Genomic DNA, 17,184 nt, shown 5'->3' on the forward strand with positions numbered 1-17,184 from the left:
GCTATGCCGGGAATCGAACCTGAGACCCTGGAGCTGTGAAGCCAACGTGCTACCATGCTGCCCTGACTGCAAAAACATGGAAATTCTGCTTTAGAAAATTAGTTAATCTTTAATTAGCTGGAGTATGGAGTTCAATTCTGGACATCATAATTTAGGAAGGATCTCAAGTCCTTAGAGAAGTGCAGAAGAGATTTGCTAGAATGGCTTTTGGGATGAGGAAAGACAAACTTTAGTTATGAGGAGGAGAAGCTGTGGATCTCCTTTGAACAGAGAAGGTTAAGAGGAGATTTGGTGAGGTGTTCAAAATTATGAAATAGTTTGATAGAATTATTAAAGAGGAACTGTTTCCAGTGGCAGAAGGGTCAGTAACCAAAAGACACAAGTTTAAGGTGATTGGTAAAAGTACCAAAGAGGAACATGTTTTTTTTTCCACCGCCAATTGTTATGCTCTGTAAAGCACTGCCTGATGGAAACATTCGGTAGCGTACGTTCAAAAGAGAATTAGGCAAATACTTGAAAGAAGAAAAAAATACACTATCGGAAAAGTGCAGGGGTCGAATTGGCTAGTTCTGAAAGGGAAAAATAGTGATGACATGAAAATATTAGGGAAATCAAATAAATTGGAATGTCTCTGGTTGTATATTCTTAACTATTGTAAAGTGGAAGCTGCTTAAAGGCAGGGACCATTTGGTTGTGTTAATGGAACTCGTGCTTTTGATATGTTGATGAGCCTAGCAGCTGCAAACAGTTGGTAATAATGGGGAATAGAACATAAAGGTTTAGAATAAGGTGTTAGGAGGTTCAAAGGATGAGTCAAGGTGTGAATTTGCAGTTACATTCTGAAATGAAGGTAATTAAGTTGTGGAATAGAATCCAAGTTAATGGGTCTGTAGTTTCCTGTACCTGTTATGTCATCCATTTAATTATGGACACCATATTGATCTGATTGAGCAATCTTCTGATAACACCCCAGAATCGAACAAATCCCTCAATAATAGTCAAGTGTTTCACAGATCTCTTCTCTAATCTCTCCCAGCAATGTTGGATAAACAGCACCTATCCGTAGGGATTTATTTGTTTCGAACCCGATTAAAATTTCTATCGCATTTATAACAGTTTTTGAATTTTCTTGGGAAAGATGTGTTTGCCCATAACTTCATATGTGAATGCTTGGAGAAAGTATTTGTTCAACTTATTTGCTATCTTTTGCTCATTCTCAGGTCTTGATTTTTATGGGGGGATGTAAGGGTGCAAGGATGCCGAGTAGTGGACAACAAACCCAAATATTTTCGGGGCATCATCAGAACCTCATTTAAATAAATGTTTACGGAGTCCTGCCTGACACCTGTCCAGATTTATTAATTGGCTGGCACGTGGTGTGGGGAATTTGTTGTAGGATGTGGCAGCCAAGGACCGATAGGAAAGGTTTGCAGCTGTCAGTAAGGGAAGGAAACTTTGTAATCATGGGTATGAGGAAAGACAAATACCAGCAGTACCCAGGAGAAATGTACTCCCATGACATTAAATTAAGACATTTTCAATAAGTAATTATTTCAGCTTTTCAGTCTGTTATCCAAGAAACATACATGGAGAAACATGTGCTTCTAACGACTTCTTTCCTTTTTTTTGATCCAGTACTTTCCACATTTTCTGACTCCATTTGTATGTTACCTGGTAGGTGACATCATCATCTATTGCATAGAAGTGCTTGGCATCTATGTTGAACTTCCACAATATGTGCACGCCAAGCATTATGTTCAAAATGTGGTAAGTTTTATCTCTCAGGGTCTTGAATTTTCTATTTGGAAGTGAATAGTATTTGTTCCTTTTTTTTTAACTTAATTTTTCTTTGCATTTGTGTTCTTGGCTGAAGATAAGATTGATAATGGTGATTCCCTTACCTTGAGAACTGTCCCCAACTGCTTTTGGAAATCTGTTATCAATTTCTCCCCACCCAAAAAACACCATCACCTCACTATCTTTCCTAACTGCCACCTTATCCCCATGAATTGCTGCCCCCTAATTCCATGTCCATTTTTCTACAGCTCGGTTTGAACATCTCCAATTAGATTTCTGCAATTATCATGGTACTGAAGGCAGCCCTCGTTAAAGTCCCAAATGGTATCATCTGTGTATGTGAGCCAAGTGCACATTGCAATCTTTAGTATGGTTGGCCATGCCATCCTTTATTTTTTTTAAAATTATGTTGCCCAACTAATGGGAATGCCTCTGCCTGGTTCCCCTTAAACTTCCAATTGTAAACTGCAAATATCCTGTAATGGCTCTTAGTCCCACCCCATGCCGTTAACATTAGAGTCCCTCAGGTGCTATCCTTGGTCACCTACCATTTCGCATTTGCCATGCCCCACAGCAACATCATTGCCATCTGATTCCACAAGCAGTCTCTGATCTACTTCTGCATTGTCAGCCTTTATGCCTAGATCTGTATAAGTAACATCAAATGAGCACTGAAAGATTGAAATCATTGACTTTGGCTGTGTCACAAACTCCACTTCCTTGCCAGTGATTCTGACTGACTGTTGTGGGCTGAACCAGACTATTTGAAACTATTGCTTCCTATTTGACCCATGAGCTGAGCCATTGACTCCATATGTTCTCCCATCATAAAGGTGACTCCTTTAAAGGTGATTCCACCCATTATTCATGAAGGCCCCAACTTCTCAACCTTGCTCCTCAACTGAGGTGTGATCCTAGGTTAAATCAAAGGGGGAAGCAGCCTATGGTTTCTGGGACTACGGCAACCTTTACATTTTATCACCCACCTCCATCCCTAACTCAATTGCCCTGCTTTTTTTATTTGTTCATTGGATGTGGGTGTTGCTGACTGGGCCAGCATTTATTTTATTGCATATCCCTGGGAGCATTTAAGAGCCAACCACATTGCTGTGGATCTGGAGTCACATATAGGCCAGACCAGATAAGGACAAAAGGTTTCCTTCCCTAAAGAACGTGAACCAAGTGGGTTTTTACGACAATCGCCAATGGTTTAATGGTCATCATTAGACTTTAATTCCAGATTTTTATTTAATTCAAATTTCACCATCTGCCATGGCAGGATTCAAACCAGGTCCCAAGAGCATGACCCTGTGTCTCCAGTGACAATGGCACTATCCCAGTGCCTCCATGATTTTACTACCTCCTATAAACCTGAACTTATCCAAAACGTTGCAATCCATATCTTAATTATCCTTTTACTTTCTGACCTAGATCTGCTCCTGGTGTATCAGGAGCTTGAATTTAAAGCTCTCAACCACATGATCAAATCACTCCACAGCTTTTGACCTTTCCATTTCTGTAATTTCCTCCAGCTGTACTATCTTCCAGCCCTACTATGCTCCATCTCTGACTTCCTGTGCATTCTGCACTTTCTTTTCCCACCATTGGCTATGCCTTTTAACTGTCAAGGTTCCAAGCCCTGAAAATTGCCTAAACTTGTCTCCTCCCCTCCCTTAATAATCTCTTCAAAACTCGACCTTTTAGTCAGCCCTGTTGTATTTCCTTAACTCTGTCAAAGTTTGCTTGATAATGGAATATTTTTCTACATTGAAGGCAGTATATAAATATAAGTTGTTCAGACTTGATTGTAGATGTGTAATATCACTTGCTTTTTGATCAAACAAAAGTAGAGAATTGATCACGAGTTAGAGTCCATTATTGCAACACAATGCAAGGATTCTGATCTCATGCCATATGGTGTCATTCTTTGATGTAATTGTCGATTTTATCTCTTAATTGTAAAAGCTTGCTTATTTGCCTAAAACAGTAGGGTTTTGTCATCCAGATATTGAGGTAGGTTATTTCAGAGGGCATGTAAGTGTCAACCACATTGCTATGCATCTAGAGTCACATGTATGCCACCCCAGATAAGGATTGCAGATTACCTTCGCTAAAATCAACCAGACAGGTTTTCACAAAAATCAACGATGGTTCCAGATTTTTAAAAATCAAATTCAACTTTCCCCATCTGTCGTGTGGTATTCGAACTCAGGTCCCCAGAGGGTTACTCTCGGTCTCTGGATTACTAGTCCAGTGACAGTACCACTACACCACTGCTTCTTCCTGTGTTACAGCCAGCATACAGGTGGGATCTTCATCCCATCAGTCTAGGCTTGATTTCAACTCTGCTTTGAGATGTTAATCATTAATTAATGTACCATCCAGTCCTCTTTTAACATGCCTAAGAGGAAAAATAGTCTGATATATTGGAACACCCTTATTGATGTGAAGAGTCATGGATGTTTAGATTTTTCTTTTTATTATTATTATTTTCAGTTAATGTTACATGGTTTATATTTCTAAGTAAATGATCATTTTCCTGCCAAGTTTTTTTTCCCAGAAAGAGAAGCTGTGATTGAGACAGGCTCCACTAAAACCATTATAATGTACACCGTTCTGTTTCTATGTTTTCTGGCTTTGAAGGTAAGAACTTCAAATATTGTTGAATGCTAAATTTATTTGGTGTCTTAAAATAAGCAACATAAACTGTATCCTGTTGGTAGGCTATTGTTATGATAACTAAAGACCTAATACTTAGTTTAAAAGCCAATACTTAATCAAGAATATCTGGAGTCCACACTGAACCCACTGGATATTGCCAATATTAGCGTGACTTTTTGTAGATTCATTACACTGACAGTACAGGAAGGTTATTTAGCTCTGTATTAATAGTTGATCTTGCATCATAGAACTATAGAATTCCTACAATGCAGAGGAGGCTGTTTGGCCCATTGAGCCTGCACCAACCCTCTGAAAGAACACTCTACTTAGGCCAACTCCCCTGCCCTATCCCCGCAGCCCCATCTAACCAGCACATCTTTGGACTGTGGGAGCAAACCAGAGCATCTGGAGGAAACACGTGCAGACACTGGGAGAATGTGCAAGCTCCACACAGACAGTCACCCAAGACCAGAATTGAACCCGGGTCCCTAGCACAGTGAGACAGCAGGGCTAACCACTGTGCTGCCCCAGAATAGGTACTATAATCTATTTATCTACTTTTCCCTGTATTTCATATTCTACAGATCTAAATATTTATCCAAACAACCCTGAATGCTATCCAAGTTTCTCCTTTTGTTCCAGTGATAATCCTAAGTACATGCATACTTATTCTGGTTTGCCATAAAGTGAAGATGTTTTGCTAATACAAAAGCAAAATACTATGGATGCTGGAAATTTTAAATAAAAACAAAGTGTTGAAAATACTGCCTAAAAAACTTGGTTGATATTTTATGGTTGTAGCATGCTTAATTGAAAAATAAATGTCTGAATTTCTCTTGTCCACATGCTGGTTCTAACCGAGGCAAAGGATAAAATTTCATTACCCTTGATGATAAATGCGACCATTGTACCAAAAATACCTGTTTTTCTTATATTGGGGAGCTTAAATGATCAACCAACATATTATGATTCTGAGTTAGAATGCACATAAACATTTCTAATTGCACTATAAAATCCTTCTTTTAACTAAGTATCCAAATTTATTTAGTAAATAACTAGAATGTTCCACACTAATTGCTAATACACTTAACAAGTCAGCAACGTGGGAAAACACAAGCTATTTATTTCAAGTATTATTGCTACCTTAGAACTCAAAAATGATGTTCATCTGCTGTACTTCGGTCGAGAAACAGAGCGAGTGAAAGGGGAATTAAAAGTCAAAATAAACACATAGCAATCACAGACACCAATAGGTTCCACTCTTTGCTTGTCAGCCCGAGTAAATATCAGTGTAAACTAACTAGCAACACCTTTAATGAGATTTAATACATTACAGCTTACCAACTTTGTGCAACCTTTATTTACAGTTTGGTATTCATCCCATTAAAATAGTCATTTTTCATATCATAGTGGAAATCCTGACTTGATACCTTGGACTACTATGAAAAGCATTTTAAAAATATTTTGTACCTTGATTCAAGTCGTCTTCTGATTTTTGTCTGCAGTGTTTTTTCATCTACTCCACATGGAATTGCTACAAGTTTATTAAAGAATTGGAACAGGAAAGCAGCTTAGTCGACACTCTTCTTAATCTTCGTTCTCGGGTAAGAGCTATAATAATAATCTTTTATTGTCACATGTAGGCTTACATTAACACTGCAATGAAGTTACTGTGAAAAGCCCCTGTTAAGGTTATCCATGACCTGAACATCCAAAATGTTGTCTTCCTTCATTTGGATGTGATCAGTAGAAGTACATCCTAAAACAGACTTTTGAGTTCCCTCAAAAGTCCTTCTAATAATTCTGCCATTGGGAGCTGAACACATAGGCGGTTGATTGTGGACCCATGTCTGTAACACTGACACTGAACATTGGTTGCATGGTTTTGAATATCTCTCAGCTTCACAACCACAAATGAGTTTTCACCCAGACTTGTTAACTAACTTCTATTATTAATCATTTGTGTTTTAGGACAATTGTGATCAGGGATAGTGCATTGCCTGGATATTTTATGATGGTCTGTAATTATGTTAAAATTAAAGCTCATTGTACATTTGTGCTAATTGATGTATTGGTAAAGTACCATGTTGGTTATTATAGGTTTACAGTGCCAATCTTCAACATTTCTCATTTTGCTTGACATCTTGCTCTGTCTCAGCAGTGCAGTTTATATTTTCTAAAATATCAGGATTTCACATGTACAAAAGACAAACTAGGAGAAGGGTGAGCTGCTAAATGTAATGTGACTAGTAAAGCCTGTATAATCAAAACTGCATTCTACACTTGATTGGCATAACAGGCAGATTATTCTTTTTAGCACAAGTATTAACTGCCTCTAGATTACACATTATTTAATAGGGGAGGCTAATGTGTCATATTTAAGAAATTGGTATGTTCCTGTGGATCATTACAGGCACTGGAGAAGACTACCTGTCATCTCTTTCCCCCCCCCCCCCCCCCCCCTTCTCGCTCTCGCTCTCGCTCTCGCTCTCTCTCTCTCCAGCCATCCCTCACTGACACCTGTTCTTTCTTGGTAACTTGCCCAGCTACCATGTGTCATGGCGAATTATATGTAGGATATTTAAATATCAGGATCATTTAAATTGGATCTAATACACTTTCAATTTTAAGTACGAATTGCAACATAGTGATCGGCAAGTCATGGCTGTAGATCCTCCATCTTTCCTTTTTACCGCCCAGTACCCCTAGCAGTTTTATCTCCTGTTGCCCTAGCTACATTTATTCAGCTCAGCACAACTAGCCAATCAGTCTGTACCATTTCTGGTTATATGGCTTCATAAAATACTTGATAATGCATTTATCAAGCATGCAATTGTAGTAATACTGGTGTATCAACATGTCTGCTTCATAGTATTGATTTCATTAGCTAAAGAAAGGAAGTTTGAGATGAGGACAAAGAATTTGGATGGGAACAAATAGAGGTGTCAAAATGTGTACTTGGTCCAGGAATAATTTGTGAAAGCAAATCCCATTATGACCTCTGCAAACTCATCCGGGATGCCAAGAAACAATATCAGACCAAGCTAGTGTCACAGACTAGGGTTACACACTCTCGTCGGTTATGTTCTAAAGCAAAGCTGAGCAGAATCTCCGACAGCAGCGCACCCCTCCCCAATGAACTCGATGCATTCTATGCTCAGTTTGAGAAGGAAACCATCAAACCGCAATCAACTGCCCCAGCAGCCCCGGGCACCCCCATACCCACCGTCACAGCTTCAAAAGTCGGATTGGTCTTCCTGAAAGTGAACCCTTGGAAGGCGACAGGTCCGGACGGGGTCCCTGGTCATGCACTCAGATTCTGCGTGGACCAGCTGGCAAATGTGTTCCAGGACATCTTCAACCTCTCCCTACTCCGTTCCGAGGTCCCTACCTGCTTCAAGAAGACCACCATCATACCGGTGCCAAAGAAGAACCAGGCAATGTGCCTCAATGACTATCGTCTGGTGGCCCTGACTTTGATTGGAATGAAGTACTTCAAGAGGTTGGTCATGAGGCACATCAACGCTATACTCCCAGAATGCCCAGATCCACTGCAATTCGCATACCGCCGCATCCGATCCACAGCAGACGCCATATCCCTGGCCCTAGACTCATCCCTGGAGCATCTCGACAACAAGGACTCCTACATCAGACTCCTATTTATTGACGACTGCTCTGCCTTCAACACCATAATCCCTGTCAAGATCATATCAAAGCTTCAAAACCAAGGACTTTGCTTCTCACTCTGCAACTGGATCCTTGACTTTCTGACCCATAGACCATAAACAGCAACACCTCATCCACGATAGTCCTCAATATCTGGGTCCCACAAGGCTGCGTACTTAGCCCCCTATACTCCCTATTCACACAAGACTGCACAGCAAAATTTTGCTACAAGTTTGCTGACGACACCACCGTAGTGGGTCGGATCTCTAACGACGATGAGTCGGAATACAGGAGGGGAATAGAGAACCTAGTGGAGTGGTGCAACAACAACAATCTCTCCCTCGATGCCATTGACTTCAGGAAGCAAAGTACTGTTCACACCCCTGTCTGCATCAACAGGACCAAGGTGGAGATGGTTGACAGCTTCAAATTCCGAGGTGTGCACATCACCAAAAACCCACGTCAACGCTCGACCAAGAAAACACAGCACCTATATTTCCTCAGGAAACTAAGGAAATTTGGCATGTCAACATTAACTCTTACCAACTTTTACAGGTGCACTATAGAAAGCATCCTACCTGGTCCTGTTTGTGTAAATCATGTTGGCTGAGGTTTGTTACTAGGGTGTGTTGGTTATATTGTTTTGATCATGTGGAAATCTGACTTTTAAAATTGTTAAATTATGATGCTCGATCAATGACTCCAGAAGCGAGATTGGATGACAATTGAAGGCTTTATTGTACTAGATGTTTCCCCCAGCAGCGCAGGTACAGAATGCAGCAGCTGGGGAGACACGGGCTCTTATACTCCGCCTTACTGGGCGGGACCAGCAGGCAGGCTTCACCAATGATACAGCAGCCTCGGGTACCTCCCACACCAATGGTCTGACAGCATTATCCAGGGTACCGTAGTACCCCTAATAGCGACTACCACATTCACCCCCTGTTTTAAAAAAAAAAAGAGTCCGGCGGGGGTGGTGGTCTCACGTTATACAGTGGTTGAGGTTATGGTGGTACCCGGTATACATTAGCACAGTGTTTTGCCTCGTTACATGCCGCAACTATTTACAGTATTTATTTACAGTCAGAGTGAAAGAATTAGTCGATCGGGGGCCCTGGTCGTCCTCTGCGATCGTCGTAGCTTCGGTGGTGATGCAGGCGCTGGCTCGAGCATCCGTGGCTCCGGGAGCATGTCTTTTGCTTCTTCGGCAGCTTCATCACCCCTGGATGGGACCGGTGGGAGGACCGATTCACCTGGGAAGGGGGCGGCTCTGGGGTGCGCCAGTGGGAGGGAGGGGTGTGGGTGGGGACCCAGGGGGCGCCAGGACCCGAAGGGAGACCGTATCCTGTCGGCCATCAGGGTACGCCACTTAAGCGTATTGAGGGTTAGCATAAAGGAGGTGGACCCTCTCGACCAATGGGTCCAACTTGTGCGCTCGCACATGTTTGTGGAGCAGGATGGGAACAGAAGCTGCCAGCCAGGTCGGGAGCGAGATCCCGGAGGAAGGAGACGTTCGTGAGGTGTTTGGTTGGTCGTGGTACACAGCAGTGATCGGATGGAGTGGAGAGCATCAGGGAGGACCTCCTGCCAGTGGGAGACTGGGAGATTCCTGGACCATAGGGCCAGTAGGAAGGTCTTCCAGACCGTTCCGTTCTCCCTCTCTATACCTGTCCGTTCTCCCGGGGGTTGTAACTGGTCGTCCTGCTTGAGGCAATGCCCTTGCTGAGCAGGAATTGACGCAGTTCGTTACTCATGAAGGAGGACCCCCTATCGCTGTGTATGTAGGCGGGGAAACCGAACATTGTAAAGATACTGTGGAGGGCTTTTATGACGGTGGCTGCTGTCATGTCGGGCAGGGGATGGCGAATGGGAACCGGGAGTACTCATCAATCATGTTCAGTGAAGTCCACACTGAGGCGTTCAAAGGGACGGGAAGCCCTTATCAGGTGCGCTTTCTCTGGCCTGTAGAAGTGCGGCTTGCACTCCGCGCAGATTTGGCAGTTCCTGGTGGTGGTCCTGACCTCCTCGATGGAGTAGGGCAGGTTGCGGATCTTGATGAAATGGAAGAATCGAGTGACCCCCAGGTGGCAGAGGTCCTCATTGAGGGCCTGGAGTCGGTCCACTTATGCGTTGGCACATGTGCCGCGGGATAGGGCATCAGGAGGCTCGTTTAGCTTCCCGGGACAACACAAGATCTCATAGTTGTAGGTGGAGAGCCTGATCCTCCACCGTAAGACCTTATCGTTCTTTATCTTGCCCCGCTGTGCATTATCGAACATGAAGGCGACCAACCGTTGGTCAGTGAGAAGAGGGAATCTCCTGCCGGCCAGGTAATGCCTCCAGTGCCGCACAGCTTCTACTATGGCTTGGGCCTCCTTTTCAACTGAGGAATGGCGGTTTCTGAAGCGTGGAGGGTGCGTGAGAAGAAGGCCACGGGTCTGCCCGCTTGGTTGAGGGTGGCCGCCAGAGCTACATCGGACGCGTCGCTCTCGACTTGGAAGGGAAGGGATTCATCGATTGCATGCATCGTGGCCTTTGCAATGTCTGCTTTGATGCGGCTGAAGGCCTGGCGGGCCTCTGCCGACAGGGGAAATAACATGGATTGGGTTAGTGGGCGGGCCTTGTCCGCATAGTTGGGGACCCACTGAGCATAATATGAAAAAACTCCCAGGCAGCGTTTCAGGGCCTTGGAGCAGTTTGGGAGGGGGAATTAATGAGGGGGAACTCCATGAGGGGGCGCATGCGTTCGGGATCTGGGCCTATAACTCCATCATGCACTATGTAGCCGAGGATGGCTAGACGGTCGGTGCGGAACACTCATTTGTCCTTGTTATAAGTTAGGTTGAGGATTTTTGCGGTATGGAGGAATTTACGGAGGTTGTTGTCGTGGTCTTGCTGGTTGTGGCTGCAGATGGTGACGTTATCGAGGTATGGAAACGTGGCCCGCAAACCGTACTGGTTAGCCATTCAGTCCATCTCCCGTTGGAAGACCGAGACTACATTCGTGACACCGAAGGGAACCCTTAGGAAGTGGTAGAGCCGCCCATCTGCTTCGAATGCAGTGTATTTGCGGTCGCTAGGGCGGATGGGAAGCTGGTGGTAGGCGGACCTGAGGTCCACCGTGGAAAATACCTTGTGTTGTGCAATCTGGTTGACCAAATCAGATATGCGGGGGAGAGGGTATGCGTCGAGCTGCGTATACCTGTTGATGGTCTGACTATAATCGATGACCATCCTATCCTTCTCCCCGGTCTTTACAACCACTACTTGAGCTCTCCAGGGGCTGTTGCTAGCCTCGATAATACCTTCCTTTAATACCGCTGGACTTCCGACCTAATGAAGGTCCGGTCCTGGGCACTGTACCGTCTGCTCCTGGTGGCGACGGGTTTGCAATCCGGGGTGAGGTTCGCAAAAAGGGAAGGCGGCTCGACCAGGTGGGTATAGGGCTGCCGAATCTGAAAGTTAAACTTTGGAGGTTACATTGGAAATCTAACCCTAGGAGCGTGGCAGCGCAGAGGTGAGGGAGGACGTAAGAGGCGGAAATTTTTAAATTCCCTTCCCTGGACCGTGAGGTTCGCTACACAGAACCCTTTGATCTCTACTGAGTGAGACCCGGAGGCCAGGGAGATTTTTTGATTAACTGGGTGGATGGGAAGAGAACAGTGCCTCACCGTGTTGGGGTATATGAAGCTCTCTGTGCTTCCGGAGTGGATCAGGCAGGATGATTTATGCCCGTTGATGAGCATGGTCATCGTCGCGGTCACGAGCGTTCGGGGCCGAGACTGGTCCAGGGTCACCGAGGCAAGTCGTGGCAAAAGCTGGAAATTTTCTTCAGGCGATGAGTGGTCATCCGAATCGGGGTCTTGAGACTCCAGCCAAGATGGTGGCGCCCACGGGTCGCACATGGCTGGGGGTATGCAAGATGGCGCCGCCCATCCGTCACACGTGGTCCCTGGGGAGCAAGATGGCGGCGCCCGGGGCCCACACGTAGCTCGCGAGAAGGAAGATGGCGGCGCCCGCTGGCCGCACGTTGCTCATGAAGAAGGTTGGGGTGGCGGTCCTGTTTTCCCCACCCTCCCCGGAGACCGCGGCGACCGCCCGTGCCTGGCATACCGCCACAAAATGGCCCTTTTTGCCGTACCCTTTGCAGATGAAGGAGCGGGTCGGGCAGAGCCGCTGGGGGTGCTTGGCTTGCCCGCAAAAATAGCAGCGGGATCCCCCGTGGTTGCCTGGTAGTCGCGCCGCACAAGCTTGTGGGGGGATCGGGGATACATCAGACTCGGCCGCGGGGGGGGGGGGGGGTGGTTACACGCTGCCCAAGGGGCTGCCGTGCGGTCAGGGACGTATGCGTGGGCATTTTGGAAGGCCACGTCCATGGAGTTAGCAAGGGCCTGTCCCCCCTTGAGGCCTAGTGTCTCTTTTTCTAGCAGCCGCTGGCAGATTTGGGAGGACAGCATACCTGCAACGAATGCGTCCTGGATCAAAAGTTCTGTGTGGTCGCTGGCTGAAACTTGTGGGCAGTCACAGTTCCTATCTAACACCAGGAGCGCACGGTAGAAGTCCTCCAGTGATTCCCCGGGGATTTGCCACCTCGTCGCTAGCAGATGACGGGCGTAGACCTGATTTACTGGGCGAATATATTGTCCTTTCAACAGGGCCATCGCGTCCATGAAGTTGTCCGCATCCTCGATGAGGGTGTAGATTTCTGGGCTCACCCTCGAATGAAGAACTTGCATCTTCTGGTCCTCCGTGAGTGTAACTGTGGCCGTCCTGAGGTACCCGTTGAAGGTCGCCAGCCAGTGTTTGAAGGTTGTTGCTGCGTTTGCCGCGTGGGGGCTGAGTTGCAGACACTCCGGCTTGATTCGGAGCTCTATTCTTTAAAATCTAGTACAATAAATTGATGCTCGATCAATGACTCCAGAAACGAGATTGGACAACAATTGAAGGCTTTATTGTACTAGATGTTTCCCCCAGCAGCGCAGGTACAGAATGCAGCTGCTGGGGAGACACGGGCTCTTATACTCTGCCTTACTGGGCGGGACGAGCAGACAGGCTTCACCAATGATATAGCAGTCTCGGGTACCTCCCACACCAATGGTCTTGCAGCATTATCCAAGGTACCGCAATACCCCTAATACCGACTACCACAAATTATAAATGCCTTAATAAAATATTTTCGGCCCAAGACCACGAGAAACTTAATTGAGTCCTCAACACCGCCCAATCCATCACACAAACCCCGCCTCTCATCCATTGACCCTATCTACACCTCGCTACCTTGGGAAAGTGAGCAGCATAATCAAAGATCCCTCCCACCCAGCTTACTAATCCAAGTTCTTCCATCAGGCAGGAGATACAAAAGTCTGAGAACACACATGAACAGATTCAAACACCGCTTCTTCCTCACTGTTACCAGACTTATAAATGACCCTCTTATGGACTGGTATGATTAATACTACACTCTTGTATGCTTCACCCGATGTCGGTGTCGATGTATTTACATTGTGTACCTTGTGTTGCCCTATTACGTATTTTCTTGTCATGTATTAAATGATCTGTTTGAGCTGCATGCAGAAAAATACTTTTCACTGTACTTGGTACACGTAACAATAAACAAATCTAATCCAATACAATCCTTAGTTTAAGACATCACCTTCTGTCCTGAATATTTAAAAAAAAAAAATTTTTTAATTTTGTCTTTGGGTTTTTCAAATAGGACAGACCTCCACCGCCTGAAGATAAACCGAAAACTCAATAGTGAGTATAGTTTAGTATAGACAGTTACAAATTTTCTAAATCAGTTACAGAAGAAAAACTCAGGTGATTGAATGTGAACCAGGACAGAACAATTGTGAGAATGTTACAATTTTTAGTGCACCCTTTACCTTTTGATTTGTGTTATTTGCGATTGATTTGCTTCATGGTCCTTTTAAAATCAGTCCGTATCCTGAATACGATTCAACAATTATTCCTTTTGGTTGTTCTTCTTTGAGCTGGAGAACTGTTTTAACAACAATTTTCAAATTTTCACCACCTTATGCACTTTAGCTAAATTGAAACACTTCTTGGTTTACTTGACCTGTATTCATTGATATCATTGCGTAATGAAGCACTTCATTTTACATCTAGATCAAGCCACCGACGTATGAAGACATTATGAAGCTACCATTATATGAGGAAGTTGTAAAGAAGGCACCAGAAGAATTGCCACACAAGGAGTCTCCACCATCCTACACACAAATATAATTTACAGTGACCAAATGTGAACATGTCTATGTTCAGTATCTATCAAAATGTTAGAATACAGTCTTGTATTAAACAACCTGCTGAGTTTTAGAAGCATTCTTTTACTTGTACTTTTTTGCCTGTCCTATGAATTAATTTTATAGTTGGTACTCTTGTGGGCAGCATGGTGGAGCAGTGGTTAGCACTGCTACCTTACGGCGCCGAGGTCCCAGGTTCGATCCTGACTCTGGGTCACTGTCCGTGTAGAGTTTGCACATTCTCCCCATGTTTGCGTGGGTTTCGCCCCCACAACCCAAAGATGTGCAGGGCAGGTGGATTGGCCACGTTAAATTGTCCCTTAATTGGAAAAAAATGAATTGGGTACTCTAAATTTATATTAAAAAAAATAATTGTTACTCTAGTGATTTTTGAGGAGTTTTTCTGTTGCTTGTGTAAAGTGGAAATCATAAAGTCAGTGCCTACAAAAGTGAGGGCATTTCCCGTTCAAATGGGTATTACCTGTAGTAAATGTTAAATATCTAATATTGGTTCTGATAGCTATTGATGACAATGCTTGTGCATTGGAATTAATAATTTGCAGGTACATTCTAGTAAAGTTGAGGAGTATTGCGTTGAACTATTAGATAATGGGCTCGATTTTCTGAAATAGAAACAGTAAACATTGGAAATACTCAGATATAGCATAGCTAGATTTTCTGTTCATTGACTATCGAATCCACCACAACATTTTTAGATTGATGAGTATAACTCCTTTGAAAACCCGTCAACTGGTCTTAAGGAATGAATTTTAGATAGATGATAGCTAAACACTTTCAGTTGAGATTTCTTAACAGAAAATAACAATCTTTTGTTTCACAAAACTACAGTGCCTCATAAATGCATTTACAAGCTTAAAAAGTCATATCCCATCATGTTTTACTTAACCTGATAGTTGTATTTTAAGAGCTTTATGGACATTAAAGAATACTTTTGACAGTCATCAGATGATGCTTAACTCTGAAACTGCTTACTAATTGCTTGCATGTTGCACATGCTAGTGTCATTACAAACTAATTTAAGATTCCTTGAGGCTTTTAACAATGTTTTTTCATGGCCTAACCAACAAATCACAACTTTTCTAATATAATGGCGCACACTGCTTTCATCTCCAATACAGTCACCCTTCAGTTAAAGATTGTGTAGGTTGATTCGACTTCCTCACAACATGGTTACATATATCAGCAGAGGGTGATTTATTGGGGTGTGACTATAGAAGATTCAAGCTTCCATGAATTTCTGTCTGGTCAGAAACGAGCAATCAGTATTCCAGTGGAGATGCAATTGGTCAGAACCAATTTATCAGGTTGTTGAGTGAGACTCTTATGATTTTTAGCTCATATCAAACCAATTCTAATTTCTTTGCTGAATGTACGCCACACTTACAGTATTATAATACTTTACTGGCAGTGTAAAAGCTCATCATATCTTTGAACCAGACTGAAAATAAGATTGGCTGCCAAATATTTACTCTGTTGCAAGCAAAAGATCAGCAAGTTAAAATTGGGCAATCTTCTCGATGTTTAAATATTGCTGCAGAGTAATTTATTTTCGTGTATAATTGGGGTTGGTGGAAGAGGGAGAAAAATGCTTTGCACAATTTCTAATGGAATCATAAACCTGTTTATATGTCTTTGATTTTGCCACAGCTAAAAAACAACAGCAATCCTTCCCTCAAAATCCATTAAGAGCTTTCTTTAAAAAACTGTTGATTTCTTTAATTTCCATTTGAAAGGACAATATATCTAAACTTTATAAACATGTTCAATATCACATTTTTGACTTTTGTGTATTTACTGTTGCATTTTGAGGCATAGGATAGCTACAATGTTTTAATAATTCCTGTTCACTACTTAAATCCTGACTGGACATTTTCTGTTTCTATATTACTGCATATTTGAATTGTTCTAACTGCAGTACCTGTAGTTGAGAACACTATAAAATTCCTCATTTGAAAAGTGAGTTAGCTTCAATACTAGCTGCTTGTGTTGCTTAAAACCTACAGCATGCAAGAATAAGATTGAAGCATTGAAAGGATTGAAGAGATCATTCAGTGTCCCTTTTTAGATAATAATAAAAATGCTCTGATTAGAATGTAATCTTTGCTTGCATTTTTAAAGGTTTACATATTTTGAAATCTGTGGTACTTTGTTATGGTTAAACTGTGGCAAATGCAACTGTCCTCATTTCTGTGCAATAATATCATATAATTTTTTAAGCTGGTTCTGCTTCTGTACATTGTGATTTTCCATAAATAAATTGTACAAACACATTTTGTTTGATTTGTTAAAAAGCCTAACTTGTTGGAAACTTGAAACTCCTATCCAATGTGAGAACACTATGCAAAAATCCCTGTTCAGCCCAGAGCTTTTATCAGCACCACCTGACATTATCTCATCAATCATTTAGTCTCTCTTGCAAGTCGCTAAACTGAAGAAAAGACAGAAAGAACTATTAGCAACCTAAGAGTACTTCAATCTACACTGTAAAATCTTTTTTTTTTTAACAAGCGCAGCAGCATAGAGTATCTGCTTTGGTTTGCCATTGGCAACCTGTGTGCAAATTGCATTCAAAATTGTTTTAATTTTGAGACGTGCTTACTTGCCCCAAATGAATCATTTGCATACTGATAAACATAAAATCTGCCATAAATCAGTGAAATTAGGCAGCATTTTATAACATTTGTAAAAATTTGGTTGAAAAATTCCTAGATATATTTGAGTGGTTACATTCCATTTGTGATTAACTTATTTTCAGCTGTATGCATATTGAAACCAG

The 17,184-nt window shown here is 43.0% G+C and overlaps 1 protein-coding gene across 2 annotated transcripts in view; it reads left to right on the forward strand.

Annotated features, from left to right (window-relative positions):
* Nucleotides 1-14,596, forward strand: part of LOC119965333 (lysosomal-associated transmembrane protein 4A-like) — a 32,470-nt gene extending 17,874 nt beyond the window's left edge. The window contains exons 4-8 of one of the 2 annotated variants that reach the window (XM_038795965.1): nucleotides 1,636-1,767; nucleotides 4,345-4,440; nucleotides 5,964-6,062; nucleotides 13,846-13,881; nucleotides 14,254-14,596. In XM_038795965.1, the coding sequence (XP_038651893.1) occupies nucleotides 1,636-1,767; nucleotides 4,345-4,440; nucleotides 5,964-6,062; nucleotides 13,846-13,860 (342 nt within the window). In that variant the 3' untranslated portion in view covers nucleotides 13,861-13,881; nucleotides 14,254-14,596. Of the gene's footprint in view, nucleotides 1-1,635; nucleotides 1,768-4,344; nucleotides 4,441-5,963; nucleotides 6,063-13,840; nucleotides 13,882-14,253 lie in introns of both variants that reach the window. The other variant, XM_038795956.1, reaches the window with a different exon arrangement.
* The last annotated feature ends 2,588 nt before the right edge of the window (nucleotides 14,597-17,184 follow it).

Source organism: Scyliorhinus canicula, chromosome 1 (assembly GCF_902713615.1).
Source record: "Scyliorhinus canicula chromosome 1, sScyCan1.1, whole genome shotgun sequence".
NCBI lineage: Eukaryota > Metazoa > Chordata > Chondrichthyes > Carcharhiniformes > Scyliorhinidae > Scyliorhinus > Scyliorhinus canicula.